This window comes from Ceratotherium simum, chromosome 34 (assembly GCF_057802395.1).
Source record: "Ceratotherium simum simum isolate JZ-2026a chromosome 34, ASM5780239v1, whole genome shotgun sequence".
NCBI classification, from domain to species: domain Eukaryota; kingdom Metazoa; phylum Chordata; class Mammalia; order Perissodactyla; family Rhinocerotidae; genus Ceratotherium; species Ceratotherium simum.
The window spans coordinates 23,009,946-23,026,558 of NC_141933.1; the positions used below are offsets into that span (position 1 = coordinate 23,009,946).

General features: G+C 57.1%; 1 protein-coding gene across 1 annotated transcript in view; it reads right to left on the reverse strand.

Moving 5' to 3' along the window:
• The window catches only part of CD82 (CD82 molecule), a 50,637-nt gene that overhangs the window by 18,133 nt on the left and 15,891 nt on the right, over positions 1-16,613 (reverse strand). Inside the window, exons 2-3 of the mRNA XM_014792507.2 lie at positions 10,847-10,906; positions 4,564-4,646 (exon numbers count right to left, since the gene is read on the reverse strand). Coding sequence (XP_014647993.1) covers positions 4,564-4,626 — 63 coding nt within the window. The 5' untranslated portion in view covers positions 4,627-4,646; positions 10,847-10,906. The remainder of the gene's footprint in view (positions 1-4,563; positions 4,647-10,846; positions 10,907-16,613) is intronic.

Below are 16,613 nucleotides of genomic sequence, written 5' to 3' on the forward strand. Positions count from 1 at the left end.
GGCCCTCTCAACAGCCATTCCCGCTGGGTTAACTCTGCCGTGTGTCTCCCCTGGCTGGACTGTGGGCTCCCTGCGAGCAGGGCCGGGTGCGTGCAGCTCTGCAGCACCAGGGGCTGAGGGCTCAGGGAATGGAGGAGTTCATGAACCCCGCTGGAAATGCAGGAGGAGAAAGGTAAGCACATGAGGGGTGGCTGGCGGAGGCCCAGGCCCAGGACTCCCTGCCTCCTCCCCCTCCACCAGGGGCCACCACCGGAGCCTCCCTGCCCAGGTGCAACCCCGGCCGAGACCTACCGTCCCACCAGGCCGGCTAAGGCGGGCAAAGGCCTGCAGTCTGGGCACAGGCACACGTTCCCCCTGAGGGTGGGGCCCCGTATCACCCCACAAGGTTGGCCTTTCCCTGGGGCCTGGCCTGGGCCAACCTGGGGAATAACCCACCTTGAGAGTCCCTGCGTGTCACCACCCACCTCTACCGCCAGCCCCGGGTTCCCACCTCAGCCATCATCCCCTGAGCTCAGACGCAGCCTAGATCCCCTAAGCAGCTGTGGATAAAGCCCCCAGCCCGGGCGAGCACTGGCCCCAGGGTCCTGACCAGCCTCTGCTGTTATCACAGCCCAGAGCTGGGACCCGAGGAAGATGAACGGGGCACTTGCCTTGGGTGTAAAAATTAAGGGGACACCAAAAACTCAGTAACCAAGATAAATAAGAGTTTACAGCAATTCTTCTTAAAAAACCAAAATTAATGGGAAAAAATCCATGATGAACAAAATATCAAACTTTCAAATAAAGTCAGGATCTGTATTCCTGGTTTTTCCCTTTAGAAGAGGAGCGGAGCCCCAACACGGCGTGGCGCTTTCTCACTTGGAAGCGAGAGCCTCAGTCGCCTGACCCTAGTCCCGGCCCCGGAGGGACAGCGGCAGAGATAACACAAGGAGGGAGGCGTGATGACCACCCTATACTTGTCCCCACTGTCTTCCAGCAGCTCACTCGTCCTCTCCTCTCTCCTTTCAGATGGGCCCTGTCATTGTCCTCATTGTACAGTCGGGGAAACTGAGGCCCCAACCTTGCCCGAGGGCACCCAATTCCTCCATCAGGGGCTCAAAGCCGGGTCGGACTATTCACCTAGGCCAGATGGTGCACACCAGCTACAGGGATACTTGGATTGTCCTGGGCCTTGGCCTAGAAAACCAGTCTCTGGGGACAGGGAGGCCACTGAGACCCTGGGGAGGGGAGGGTCCACCCTCAGGTGGCGGCACCTCACACAGCACAGCTTGCTGGGAGGAAAAGGGGGCTTTACAGAACCCAGGAGTTTGGTTCCCAAAGACCCTTGAGCCCCTGCCTACCCCGACCCTACACTTCACAGCACAGCTGGCCAAGGGCCAGTCGTCAGGCTCACGGTCTGCTCTGTCCCCTCAGACCCCACGGCAGAGCCCTGTCCTGCTCACCTCTGCACTCACGGGGCAGGGCAGCGGGGAGAACCGCCCTTCCACAAAGGGAACGGGAGGCAGGGCAGAAAATTCCCTCTGGGCAACCGTAATCCCAAGCAGATCAAAACCACGGCCTGCCAGCTAAGCTCCTCTGCTCGCCTCCGGGAACCACGAGGGAAGTCCCTGGCACTGCCTGTTTCGTCCCTCTGTGGGTCTCATGACCACAGACTGACCATCAAGTATGGCTGCGTCAGCCGGGAAGGAGGCCCGCACAGTTGGCTGCCCAGAATGGGGGAGGTACCCCATGCTCTGTGAACCAAGCCTGGGGCCGCAGAGCACTCCCCCACATCAACCACCCCCAGCCCCACCAGAGTCTCCCAACAGGACCCAGCCAGAAGCCGAGACCCTCGCAGCCGGCGTCCCTCCCCCAGGACAGCCAGGGCACCAGCAGCCTCTGGGTGTCTCTGGACCTGAGAAAAGCTGACTGGGCCGTCTTCTGGGGAGTTTGGGGTCAGGCGGGAGCCAAGGCAAGGAAGTACACGAGTACACGCGTGCACGGGCAAGCACACACAGCACCCGGAGTGACGTTTCCAAACCACAAGTGCCATCACGTAACCATTTCCCAACGTGCATACAGCAAGAGCCGGATGCTTCCTGGAGGCCTGCACGGCCGCGCCCTGGGGAGGCCCGCTCTGCCCCGCTCCCCGCCGGACCACCTGCTCTCCTAGGGGCCGCATCCTTCATCCCCAGCACCTAACACGATGCAGTGTTATCATCCATTTGAATAAGTTTTTCATCGGAGTCCCCCGCCCCCAAAACATCAGCCCCAGGAGTTCAGAAGCCACAGCTCTTCTGCGGGCGAATGTCTCCCTGTCACCCACGACAGGGCCTGAGTACACAGAGGTGTCAAATGCAGATATGGTGAAAGAGTGAAGGAACAAACACACTGTCCCTAAACCGTCTCCCTTCCCCTCCCCCTCCTGCAATAAAAGCCGCCCCCCCCCACCCCACAGCCCCACATCCCGTTGGGCCATCCGGGGCCCCAGCACACAGGCAGTTAACACCTGACTCCCTCCAGCCCTGGAGCAGCCGGGAAGAGGCGCTGGCCAGAGGGAAGCTTTCCCAGTCTCCGGCTCCAGAGGGCGGCCTGGGAGAGTGGCGGGAAGGGACAAAACCATCAACCTGGGTCCCTTTCTCCACAAAGTCTCTACCTCCTCCCTCCCACTGCACGGGGGGAGACGGGGTGTCTGTGCCCTGAACCCCAAGCCCTACTACCTCCTAGGCTATAGCCCAGACCCCTCTCTCTAGTCTCTCGAGCCCCCAGTGATAGAACCACAGCACTCGGACCCCTTGTCCCCCAGTCCCGGCCAGCTGGCCCTGGAAGCCAGGCTGAGGTCCAGGAGCCAAGCGCCTGCCAGAGAAGGCCTGGCTCTGGCTGCGTGGGCAGCTGCTCTCCAGAGGCCTGGGCCGCCAGGAGGGGCCTGAGCGCCAAGCAGGGGAAACCCAGGTGCCCAGGCCCTGCCCAGGGTGGCTTCCAGGCCTGGCTGCCATCAGCGGAGGGCCAGAGCCACAGCGGGGCCTCAGACCGTCCTCGAGGAGGGGCCGGGCCTGGAGTCAAGGTGGACAAACCGTAGCGCCAGGGCTGTCTGCGCATGCGTGTATGCACGTGTGCATGCGTGTACGTGCACGCATGTGTGTGCTTCTGTGTGCCAGGAACACCCTTGTAAGTCTCTGCGTGTTGGGTTAAAGTCATGACAGAGAATTTAGAATGGTTCTTTATTTCCCAAACTTTCTACAAGCCTACGTAACTTGTAATGTCAAACTATTTTTCCCCCACAAGTAATTCATGTCTATTGTAAAAAATCTGGAAAATGCAGAGAAGCATAAAGAATACAACCCAACTTCCCAGGAGTCCCAACATGAACATTCAGAGGTATTTTCTTCTCCTCTCAAAAATATTCACATATGTGTACCAGTTTTAAAAATAAAATTGGATCATAATAAACATTCTTTTGTACAACTTGATTTTTTAACAGTATACGGGGCCCAAGGACACGGGGAGGACGCAGCCCCAGCACCCCTCTGGGCCATGAGGGCCTCTCTAGGCACTCGCTCCCTCATCTCACACACACACACACTCACACACACACACTTTCACGCTCTCACACTCTCATACATGTGCACTCATACACACATCCTCACACACATTCTCACTCACACATACTCTCACACAAATGTACACACCCACACTCATACACACACTCCTCACACACACACACTCTCACATACATACACTGTCTCACACGCCCACACTCATACACACATACACACACACACGCACCTCTCACACACCCACACCCATTCACACACACACATACACACTCTCACACACATACACACACTCACACGCTCTCTTGCACACATACACTCACACACACACACACACACACACACACACACACACCATCATCCTGGCAACTCCAAGGCGGGAGGAGCCGCTGGGGCCAGGCCAGAGGGGAAGATCGAGGCCCCAGGAAAACCAGCTCCAGACGTGCACAGAGCTTCCATCTGGGGGCCCTGTGGCTTGGGGACCTGGTGGGGCCCGCCAGGGTGCGCCTGGGGGAGGGGGACTGGGTTCCCCTCTGGCCCTGAGCCCAGGATCTCTTGCCCACCCTCTGGGAGCTCAGGGGACACCCCCACAATGGGGGTGGGGTGCAGTGGGGGCTGAGCCCTGGAACTATTAACGAGCAGTTTCTCCAGGGGGGTGCAGGAGGGCGGGGGCGGGGGGACAGGACGAGAAGATTCCAGAGGCTCCTCCCAGCACCCCCCACCGACGAGTCAGGGGATGCCAGGGGTTCTCCTTTCCCCATGCCCCCCTGCAGCCCTGACCGGCCTGGGCCTCGGTGCTCCAGGAGAGGGCAAGGCTGGGGGAGGAGCCCGGTGTCCCCAGCGGAGCCACCGGGAACCTGGGGACTCTCCTCGCCACCCCCAGCCGGGTCCATTTGGAACCGTCTATCCTCAGCCCCCACTAGCGACCCCTCCACCGTCCCCAGCCTGGCATCTCAGAGGGTCGGGCTGGGATGCACCCAGCAGGAGGGTCTCTGTTGGAAGCGATCAGGGCGGCGCTGGCCATACTCACAAAGAAGAGCAGGTTGAAGAGGAAGAGAAAGTACTTGGTGACTTTGACACAGGCTGACCCCATCCTGCCGGGCCTGGAGCTCCCTAGGGAGAAGAGAGAAGGAAGGTGGGTCAGTGTAGGGCGGGAGGGTGCTGGGGTGGGGGAGGAGAGGGAACCAATGTTGACGGGCACCCGCCCAACACCAGCTCGCCCTCTCAACAACCCCACGAGGTAGGTGCTAACATGAGGGCCCGTTTTACAACACCCTGAGGCCCAGAGAGGTTAGACGCCTGGCCAAGGCCGCACAGCTAGGAAGTGTGGCCCTACGGGCAGTCTCGGCTGCGTGATGCTTGGCAGTTAGGGTCTGGGCCAGCCACTCCCCCAGGGCCGGGCCTGGAGGGACGTTCCACAGAAGACCCTCTGGCTCCAAAACTTGCCCAGATGGACGCTGGTCGAAACTGGGAGGCGAGCAAGTTAGTGAGCGACTGCTGGAGACCAGAGGCGAGACCTGTGGCCTGCTCCGCGGATCTGCAGATCCCCCCTGGGGCTAGGGGCTGGACCGCGGGGGCTGCGGGGCAAAAGGAGAGCTCTCACTTCTCAGAAAGTGGACTGAGTGCTCCTTCCACCTCATCACCAAGGAACAAACACGCATTGCAGACTATCCAACAAATACAGAAAAACACAAATTCCACAAAAATTTTTATCTCAGCCCCGAGATAAAAACTGCCATCACTTTAGCAGCTATACTTCCAGTGTGTGTGGTTTTAAACAAAATTGGGCTCATACTGTACAGAGCGATCCGTAGCCTGCTTTTTTCATTCTACAATAGACGGCCTCTGTATGCTGATAAAATGTTCTTCCACGTCATAATCTCACATGTTGCACAGGAGTCCACGCTATTGACCTGGGTTTATTAACATCTGGGGTGGTCACATACTCCCCCAGAAAACTCATGTATAGGCAGCATTTTGCAAATAATCTCTGGGGGTTCACAGACCCCATGAAGCCCGTTCAGGAACCCCCAGGGCCCCCAGGTTAAAGTCCCAGATACAGATATGCCACAGAGCGTTTATTGGGTGCTCTGAGATTGGACACACAGGTGTTTCCAATTTTTCACAATCGCCCTGGGTGACACACTTGTGGTTCTGAAACAACACAAACCACGCTTGAGCACTCTGGCTGGGTCCCTTCACACCCAGGGACTCCAGGCAAGGCAGGACGAAGGCAGGAAGAGAGGAGCTGGAGGCTGGCTGCCCTCACCCCCTCCCTGCGGCCAGACAACCCAGGAATGACAATGGCCAGCCCTCAGCCCCGGTGGGGCCAAGGCAGCCCGCGCAGGGCAGCTGGGGCCAGGACAGCTGCAGGGCAGAGCCGGGCTCGGGGGTGGGGAGGCAGGCACCAGCCACAGTCATGTCCCCACTGCCCTATGGAGGTGGGGGCACGGAGCAGAGGGAAGGGAGGGCCAAGGCGTGGCTTCACCCCCCCCTCCTCGTGCAAGTGTGCAAGGCAGCCCTGAGTCTCGTGAATCTCCCCGTCCACACGGTGATCCCCTCAGCCTTCTCCAGACATAACAACAATCTCCCATCATCCTTGCCAAGTGGGAGCTCAGCTTCGACTCCCCTCACCTCCAGTGATGGGGGAGGGGGAGGGGGAGGGCTCACCCCCTCCCCAGGGGTCGTGCTCAGTGTTCTGACATCTCTGTTAGAGAAAGCTTTCTTTAGCTGCCTTTCTGTGGTCAGATTTGGGCGCAACATGAGGCAAAGCCACCCAGAGAAGGACAAGACTGCCTGGGTGGCAGTGAGCGCCCCGTCACCAGCGGCATGGAAGCAGTCTGATAAAGACTTGTGGGGGACTCAAGTGCTACATGGGGCGATGACATGGAACAGCTCTTCCAGTCTATCAGGGTCCTGGGCCCGGGTCTGAGAAATGCAGGGAGAGCAGTGACACAGGAGCTAGGGAAATCGGGCCCCCCCAGACCCAGAGGGGAAAAGACAAGGGCGCCCCCACGTCAGGAGTCCAGAGATATGAGCCCCAGAACCAGGCCAGGCCCGAGTGGGGCCTGCGGGGGAAGGCCCACACAAAGGGGAGCTATTGTGTCCCTCCGTCTCCTCCCGGCACAGCGCCTGACCGACCACAGGCGCTTCATAAACTCACACTGGACAAAACAGCAAGAGGGGAAAGGTCCTCGCACGGAGAGAGGCAAGCTTTTCTTTCCTACCAGGACCTGCTTAGTCTCCTGCCCGGAACTGACACGGGACGCCCCGAGGGCTGACCCGGGCTCAGCCCCCAGCGACAAGTCCCCACGTCCCTGGAAGAGCTTCACTGACTGCACTCGAGCAGCCTCCCCGAGAGCAGGGGAGCTGGCTGTGCTCTTGTGAAATCAACAAGTGTGGAAACAGTCCTTTGGCAACTCCGGTGGGCCTGCGCTGTTGCACAGTTCTAGAAATTCCGGGAAGAGAGTTTCTACATTTTCCGGCTCCCATAGCGGCCGCTCCTGGGCTGGGTCTCCAGGGCAGCCTTGCAGAGCTAGGATGCTCAGAGAGGGGCAGTCTTTAGACAAGAGTAAACACCGGGCCTGCCCAGGGAGAAGGTGCGGCCACCCTTGAAGGGCACCTACTCCAGGTGGCCATTGGCATCTGTCATCCCCTTTGTCCTCACAACCAGCCCGGAAAGTATTCTTGTCCCTGGGGCCGAGGTTCAGAGAAGTGAAGCAACTTGCCCAAGTTATACAGCTCGTAAGCAGTGGTGGCTCCAGAGCCCAGATCTTTCCACTGTGAAGTGTTGTCATCCCGGCAGTGACCACGACTTTATAAGGGGATCTCTGGGGAGGGCTGGGATTCTGTTACCAATTAGGTGGTGAGTACCAAGGTGACAGCTCAAAGGCGCTCTGGTTCAGGGGGCAAGAAGGAGGCAGAGGCTGCCAGGCTGGTATTCCCTGATACTCCAGATCCTGGGCAACCTTGCTGGTCTCCTGGTGGCTCACACAATTGTACCAGGCCCTGGGCGAAGCCCTTCAGTGTCCTGTGAGCAAACTAAGACCCAGAGGGGTGAAAGAGCTCGCCCAAAGTCACCAGCATGTGGACCAGCAGGGACAGAATCCAGGCCGCCTAGACTGGTGGGCCACCCCATGCCCTCCAGGAGGCAGCTGGGGGGATTCAGATGCTGGAACAGGAGCCAGGCAGCCCCATGATGGGCAGGCAGGTTGGCCAATCAGCACGGGACCTGAGAATCGCCTGAGGGAGGAGGAGATGCTGAGAAGCAGAGCCCGGGGCAGGCGGCTCGAGGGCATGTTGGCTGAGACCCAGGATACTGAGTCTTTCTTCAGGGAGCCCACGACCACCCCCAAGCCCCGGAGAGACCCCAAAGTTGGATTCAGAGGGCCTGGGGTGACATTCCAGCTCTGCTCTCCCATGCTGAGGGGTCTGAGCCTCCGTCTCCTCATCCATGAGATAGGAGTAAGGGCCGGGGCGAGGGCAGGGGTCGACCAACTTGGGTCTGTGGGTCCAATCCAACTCACCGCCTATTTTTCATACGGCTTGCGAGCTAAGATCAGAGTTTACATTTTTAAATAGTTAGAAAAAAGTAAACGAAAAAATGTTCTGTAACACATGAAATTCAAATTTCAATGTCCATAAATAAAAGTGTGAACTCCGCCCACGAGATTACACGTTGTCCTTGGCAGAGTGGGGCGGCTGCGACAGAGACCATTTGGCCCACAGAGCCTAGAACATCTTCTGTCTGGCCTTTTATGGAATAGTTTGCCAGCCCCTGGTGTAGGAGATCAAATGATGTACACGCCAGTGTGTGTAAGAGGCAGCCAGGGTCAGGACCGCCCTTAACCTGGGATCTTGGGGGGACAGCGAGCTGGGTGGCAGGAACCAAATTGTTGGGAGAGAGAAGACGCAGATTCCTGGGACAAGGGTTCACATACCGGCTCTGTCAACACATGGCCACAGGGAAGGGACTTAATGGGGCCCCACACTCCTCACCTCTAGAGTGCGGGTCCTAAGTGAACCCACAGTTATAGAGAGAGAGGTCAGCGCCTGGCAGAGCCGGGGCTCAGTGAGCGGGGCTGGGGTAAGCGTCTTTACCATCGTCAGTACTCTCGGAAGAAGTAAGGGGTGAGAGTTTCACTTACAGATGAAATTAAGCACAAAGAGTGTCTCCCGACGTTATGCTTTCACGTACACACTTTCCGTAAACACTGGAGGTCTGCCCACGCTTTCTTACGAGGGTGTATTAACAGCCACAAAACAAGGAAATGAAATGCAAGCACGCCTTGTCGGAAAATTCCAGAACAGTCACTGACAGCTGTGTGAGCAGTAGGGAGGGGGTGCTGATTTTATGTTATACTTTGTAGCAGGTAAATTAACCATTTCTAAGCAACCACAATTTAAATTGACCAAATATACAATTTTACGCCAAATCAGTTTGTACAAGGAAACTATCATACTAATATTTTACTAACTCCTACTCACCCTTCAGTACTCACCTCAGATATCACCTCCTCCAGGAAACCTCCTACTCCAGCCAGGCTTGTCACCACGGCCACTGCCACCCCCTCCCCATCAACACGCATGTTGGTTAGGGGCACCCTCTCTGCTTCCTTCCAGTGGCACTGGATCCTGAAGCCATTCCCAGAACAGGCTCTGATATCAGACCTCCTGGGTGTGAATGTAATTCAGTCACCACCTAGCTGTGTGATCTTGGACAAGTGACTTAACGTCTCTGAGCCCCACCTTACTCATCTGTGAAATGAGGAAAATAAAAGCTGGCAGATTTGTCCAGAGATTAAATTAGATAACGTGGGTAAAATGCCAGGCACATGGCAGGCTTTCAGTAAATGGAGGTTACTATTATAACTCATGATGCTGTGCCCTTATTCTCTACTCACTTGTCCATCTCGCCTCAGGATTGTGATGTCTTGAGGGGAAAGACTGTGTGTTATTTATGAGAACAAAGTAAGCTCCCAGCAAATGTAGCCAAATGAAAGATTGGATGCGTGGATGGATGGAGCAATGGGTGGATGGGTGGATGGGTGGATGGAGGGATGGAGGGATGATGAATGGATGGATAGAGGGATGGAGGGAAGGAGGGAAGGAGGGATGGATGAATGGATGGATAGAGGGATAGAGGGATGGATGGATGGATGGATAGAGGGATGGAGGGATGGATGAATGGATGGATAGAGGTATAGAGGGATGGAGGGATGGAGGGATGGAGGGATGATGAATGGATGGATAGAGGGATGGAGGGATGGATGAATGGATGGATAGACGGAAGGAAGGAAGGAGGGAAGGAGGGAGGAGGGAAGGAGGGATGGATGAATGGATGGATAGAGGGATGGAGGGATGGATGAATGGATGGATAGGGGATAGAGGGATGAAGGGGTGGAGGGATGGAGGGATGGTAGGATGGATGGATGGAGGGATAGAAGGATGGATAGATAGAGGGATGGAAGGATGGAGGGATGGATGGAGAGATAGAGGGATGGGTGGATGGAGGGATGGAGAGATGGATGGATGGATGGAGGGATGGAGGTATGGAGGGATGGATGGATGATAGATAGAGGGATGGAGGGATGGATGAATGGATGGATAGAGGGATGGAGGGATGGAGGGATGGATAGATAGAGGGATGGAAGGATGGAGAGATGGATGGAGAGATAGAGGGATGGGTGGATGGGTGGATGGAGGGATGGAGGGATGGAGGAATGGATGGATGGATGGATGGATGGAGGGATGGAGGGATGGAAGGATGGAGGGATGGAGGGATGGAAGGATGGAGGGGTCAATGGGAAGGACTTCCACATAGAACACCAGGACTTTCAAGTGCTCAGCCAACCGAAGGGGGGTCTGAGATCCACTGCCCCAGAGTCAGCTAAGACTATTTTCAGGCCTCTTCTGTGCTCACCCAAGGGGTGGGGTGGGGGTCGTGTAAGGTGAGCACCTGGGCCAGCTCTGAATGCCAGGACCCATTGCCAAGGCTCCCCCGCCTTCCCTGGAGCCCCTGGGCTCAGAAGGTGGGGCCGGGGAGGAGCCTGTGTCTTCACGAGAATCCCTTCTGTGTTGGGCCCTGTGAGTTCGCACCTGTAGGGTAGGAGGCCTGGTTTGTCCCTCACCTGAGGATGGGGAGGAGCCTGTAGCCCGACTCTAGAACCCGGATGTCCCCGTGCAGCCTTGGGGAAAAGAGTTATGCGGTGGTGCGGCAGAGTCAGGAGGCGAGGGCCCAGCCCCTGCTCTGGGACAGGACATGCGGTGCGAGGCCTGGCACGGGGACTGTCCCCCCGGGGCTGCCTCCTCACCTGTCAAATGATGGGACCCGAGCAGCGTTTTCCGGAGCGGTCCTCAGAACACGAGAGGCGCTGTGAAGAACAAAACATCTTGCCGTCACTGAGTTTGTGGGGCGCCAGTTCTCCGCCCCGTGAGTCACTGTACACGAGGCTACTGACGTCTCCTAGACACCCGGCAGTCAGCACTGCTGACTCGAAACCATTTGTCACTTAACAGCCCTTAACACTGCGTGGAACACGTCTTAGGAAACGCCACATCAGAGGCTTGGTAGGGTGTTCTTGGGGCCGGTGCTGCAGGATTTGGAGGAGGGGAGGAGAGGGCCCCACCAGCTGCCGCAGACTAACACCTAGGAGCCACACTCCCGTCTCTTCCACATCCCCCTCGTCCCACAGCCCACGTGTCTCCCCCAACCCACCGCCTCTGCAGGCCCCACGCCTCGCCTCCCTGGCTGGTCATGGGTTCCACCCCCGCCCTCACCAGTCGGTTATCCACACGTTAACCCTCCAATGGTGACGTAGCTGGCAGGTTCACTATAAAATCCGGGCTCCTATGTGGCCGGCAGGGCCCTGCCTGGTTTGCCCTGGCCCGCCTCTGTTCTCAGCACCTCCTTCCTCCGCATACACACGCCCATCCCTTAGGGCACAAAGGCCACTCTTTCCTGTTGTTCCAGTACAGCAGGCCCTTGCCCACCTCAGGGCCTGCGCCTCATGGCTCCTCTGCCAGGAGCTCTCTTCCCCTGAAGCCCCCGGCGGGCTCCTTCCCTTCCCACAGGCGTTGCTCAGAAGGCGGGGTTCCCTCCTCCCAGAGGCCTTCCCTGAACACCCCAAATACAGCAGGCCTCACCTCCAGCTGCACATTTGAAGCAAAATATGCCAGTGCCCAGTCCTCTGTCCCTGCCCCACCAAGCCATTAGCATCTCTAGGGAACGGGTGCCCCCCTCAACCCCGTGACTCTGAGGAGCAGCAGCCTCAACACTGGGGCCTGTCACACAGCCCCTCTCACTGCTGTTATCTTGTTGGTTCACTAGTGGGTCTGAAGCCCCCATTAGAATGTGGCTCCTTAAGGGATGAGACTGCGTCTGTTTCATTCTCCCTGTATCCTAGAGCCTAGAACGTGCCTCGTACACAGTCGGCACACTCACATGCATTTGCAGGAACAAAGATAGGAAATAGACTCTGGAGAGGTCAGGAAAGGTTTCTTGGAAGAGATAAGATGAATGATTCTGCATCTGGAGGTTTCTGGTCCTTAAAAATGACATTGTTGGGGCCGGCCCCGTGGCGCAGCGGTTAAGTGCGTGCACTCCACTGCTGGCGGCCCGGGTTCGGATCCCGGGCACGCACTGATGCACTGCTTGTCAAGCCGTGCTGTGGCGGCGTCCCATATAAAGTAGAGGAAGATGGGCACGGATGTTAGCCCAGGGCCAGTCTTCCTCAGCAAAAAGAGGAGGATTGGCAGATGTTAGCTCAGGGCTGATCTTCCTCACAAAAAAAAGAAAAAAAAACACAAAACATTGTTGGTGTGGGGAAGGGGGTTACTTCCCTGGAGACTGGATTTTAATCTCCTTTGGGTCAGGAAAGCTGATGGAGGCCGTGAACTCTCTCCCTAGGAAGATGCACACAGAGGGCAGGCACGTTTTCATCTGGTTTCGGGGGTACTAACCCCAGAAAGCCTGGAGCTTCTTACTTCCCCCATCTCCCAGCTGTTCAGAGCGGTGGTCTCCAATCTCAGCTGCACACTAGCGTTATCCCAGGAGCTCTAAAGTCACCTCGGCAGCTCTTGCTGGGGCTGGGCACCCTCCCAGAGATCCTGATTTAATTGGCCTGGGCATCAGGGATTTTTAAAGCTTTCCAGGGGATTCTAAGGTGTTGAGAGCCACTGCCATAGACCCAAGCGTGGCCGGGTCCCTCTGCTCTGAGTGGGGCCTGGCGTTCCTGGTGCAGCAGGGCCTGGCCGGGGAGAATCTCACACAAAGCTTAACTTCCTGGAGGCTGCTTGCTCCTGGGGCATTTAGCCCAGAGCAACATCCGTGTGCCAGAGAAGACCTTTGAGATCACTGGCTTTCTCAGAGGGGCCGGAGAGTAGGAGTCCGCAGGTCGCACAGCAAGATCAGGGCTGAGCACTCGGGGGAGGACCTGGAGATTCCCGGGCCAGAGTTCTCTCTCCACCTGCTGCCCTGTCCTGGCTCAGTGGGCCTTCCGCAGAGAGGGGTGAGGAGAACTGGACTCAGAGTCCCACAGCGGCCCTGCGATCTCGTCCCTGGCCCTGCCACATACGAGCCACCGACCGTTGGGAAACACTGCAGAGCAGCCTCCTAACCTGTGAATGGGGATACTAAAGCCACCCGCCTCACACAGTGTGAAGGTGAATGGCGATCAGGCCAGCGCACAGTAGGGCTCCACCCATGCTGGCAGCCTGGCCCGCTCCTCCCACTCTCCCGCCTGAAGACGCCGAAGCTGCTGCATCTGCCCAGCTGTGTGGCCTTGGGCAGTCACTTCAGCACTGTGCCTCAGCTTTCCCACCTGTAAAATGGACTTAATAATGGGTTACGGTGAGGCTCATATGAGTTAGTATCTGTCGAGAGCCTGGCACCCAGTAAGTATCCAATAAAGGCCATCAATCATGCTCAGGATGATTACTATCCAGAAATTGCTGATTTCCTGACTGACAGTCCGAAGCCCTCTGAGGGGCTTGATCCAGCCTCTAGATCTGTGGCCGGCCTGGAGGCCTCCGTGCCACAGGGTGACTCCTGCTGCTCCTGGGTGAGGGGGTGGGGGTTAAGCAGGGTGGGCTGGGCCGCCCCAGGAAGCAGGGCCTCTGGCCTCCGCACGGGCGGGGCCTCTGTCTCTGAGCCTCTGGGCTGTGCCTCAGGGGCCTGCCAGAGGCCTGGAGGACCAGCCAGTTTGGTGAGTTGGACAAATGATCCCGTGGGAGGGCAGTCTGCCCACTGGGGCAGAAAGCGGAGTGGGAAAGCCTGGCCATTCTGCTCTGGAAGCCCTGCTGTCCGCCGGCGTTCCACCTGCAACCTGGTTCTTAGCCACCTGGCTCTCCAGTTCTCTGGACTTTGTCCTGATCGCCATGAAGAGAGGCTGGTCACAGGTGGCTGTGTTTGTTTTCATGCGGGACAGATGATGAGTTTCCTGAAACCCCGGCTGACTCCAGGGTCTGGCTCTTTGACCTCCCCACTATCTTATTTTTCAATCTCTGATCTTACCCTTTATTGTTGTTAGAACACACAAAAAAATTAAAAAGCGGTTACTTTGGACAACAGGAAAATCGTGAGGCCGTAAATTAGGATTAGGATCTCAAGTTTCTTTCCAGACCCTGGTTTGAATCCAGTTCTGGTTCCTACTAGCTGTGACCTTGAGCAAGGTGTTACTGCACCTCCCTGAGCCCAGTGCCTCATCTGCAACACGGGGACGCCAGCAGGAGCCCCGTCTCACAGGACTGTGGGAGGACTGTGATGAGATGCGTAAAGAGCTTTGGGGGCACTGCCACCTGCTCGCACACAAGTGAGCAAACCCCACCACCACCACCACCAGGGCCTGGAAGAAACACATCCAGGTCAGACCCTCCCAGGAATCGCAGGATTTTGGAGCCCCAGGGCCTCCCGCTCGTCTTACAGATGCGGAACGCAGGCCCAGTGAGGCACAGCTCCTGCCACCTGATTTCACGATTCACGAGCCGCTGTGACAGGCTCCCATTCTCCTGAGGACTTGACACCCTGGAGCTGGGACCGACTCCCGGCATTTGGTCCACGGAGGCCAGGGGTCCCTGAGGTGCACAGGCCAGCAGCCAGCCCTGGCCAGACTGGGGCAGAGGAGGGACAGAACTTTATAGTTAGTATCACGTCATCCCAACTGCCTCTCATCTCATCTCTATAATACACACCTTCCCCCCTGAGATATTATTATCCCATTTAACAAATGAAGAAATTGAGACTAGAGGCTCAGTGACTTGCCTAAGGCCACACAAGTAAGTGGCTAAGTAATGGTTAAAATTCACGTCTGACTTGACACCAGAGCTCCTTCCTCCTCACCTGCTGCCTAAGTGAATGAGGGGGATGGTGGAGCCCACTCACCCCAGCTTTCTGCACCTCTGCCTGCCTGCCTGCCTGACCCACCCATCCTGCCCAGCTCCAAGGCCTGACTCTTGGCTTCCTGGCAGGAAGGAAAAGATCAGCCCCACCAATCCTGGCCAGGGTGTTCCTTCAGTGTGGCTGATGAGGCTGACAGATGTGGCCCTTCCCAGCAGGAGACCCAGGCAATGAGACTGGATGGCCTTCAGCATGAAGAAGGGGGCACTCTGATGGAGGGTGCAGCATGAGGGAGAACAGACAGCTGGAGGCTTCTAGCCTCCCCACCTGGCCACCATGCAGCCAAAGACTCAAGTTGAGGCTGAGCCATAGCCTCTGACCTCTCCTTTTCCACGGCTCCCTTTCTTGGCTGTTTCTGGCCGTCTTGGCAGGCTGCTTGGGCCCCATGCAGACCCCACTCCCTGGCAGTGCTGGGTTCTAAGGCTCATACACTCAGATTCACAGCGCCAGAAAGGCCTTTGACATCACCTACTTTGGCCCACATTTCTCAGACAAAGAGACTGAGGCCCAGAGAGGACCATGAATCTCCACCCTTTTGAGGAAAATGTGTGTTCAGTGTATGGTGGGAACAGGGAGGGAATTGGTTAGGGCCTCAGTGCTTCCCAACCTGTTTCACGTCACAACACAGGTAGAGAAGTATGCACACTTGTTCAGCACACTGGGGTGCCCAAATGGGACTGCACCTGGTCTCAGAGGACCGGCCCGCGGCTCTGCCCTAAGGGCTGGAGAGGGCTCTCAACACATCTGTAACCCATTGGGGCACATCAGTTGGGAAGCTCCAAATTAGAGGGCTATTGAGGACTATATGAGAGGCTGTCCAGGAGCCCCAGATTCCAGGGGCCCTAACAAGAGGACCTAGAGTCCCAGGTGGGCTCTCAGGAGTCAGCCACCTTCCAAGGACCCCTCCCCTGCCCCTTGGCGGGAGGCAGAATAATGCACCAGGTCATAGTACTGACTTTGAATGGAGACAGCTAAATTCCAACCCCATTTCACAGAGCTGTGTGACCTTTGACAAGTTGCCTACCCGCTCTGAGCCTCAGTGTCCTCATCTGTAAAATGGGCATATCAAGGCTTGTCCAGTAAGACGGCAGAATCAGCTTGCCAAACCCCAGAATGTGAGTGTGACAGAGGCAGAAGACTCTAGGAAGAGGTCATGGGAGGCAGAGTCCCTTCCTCACACAGCAGGAGGAGGGGATGCATAAAGGTTGTCCCTTGAGATGGGGGACACACACAGGTTCCTACAAACTGCCCCAGGAAGGTTACTGTCACCTAAGAACTTGAAACAGAAGTTGAGTAGAGGGAAGACTGATGGATGAAATGAACACATAAGAAAGCACCCCCATGTGAGTGGTGTTATCACAAATCTTATCTCACTTGACCCCACACCACCCTGCCAGGTGGAGAGCACGGCTTCATCATCCCCGTTTTATAAGTAGGATCTCTGGGGCTCAGGAAGGCGGTGGCTCTTGCCCCGGTCACATGGAGGACAGAGGCCCAGCTGAGCTTTGCACTCCAGACCTTCTGACCCAGGAGTCCAGAGTCCTGCCTGCTTTGTAATACTGCTTCCCGCCACCGAAGCCCAGAGGGGCTGCCCGCCCGGGGGGCTCCCAAGTGGCCACGATCTGCTCAGAGCTTCCATCCTGAGCCACTGCCCTTTGCAGTGCATCGAATCCCCACTCCGGGTG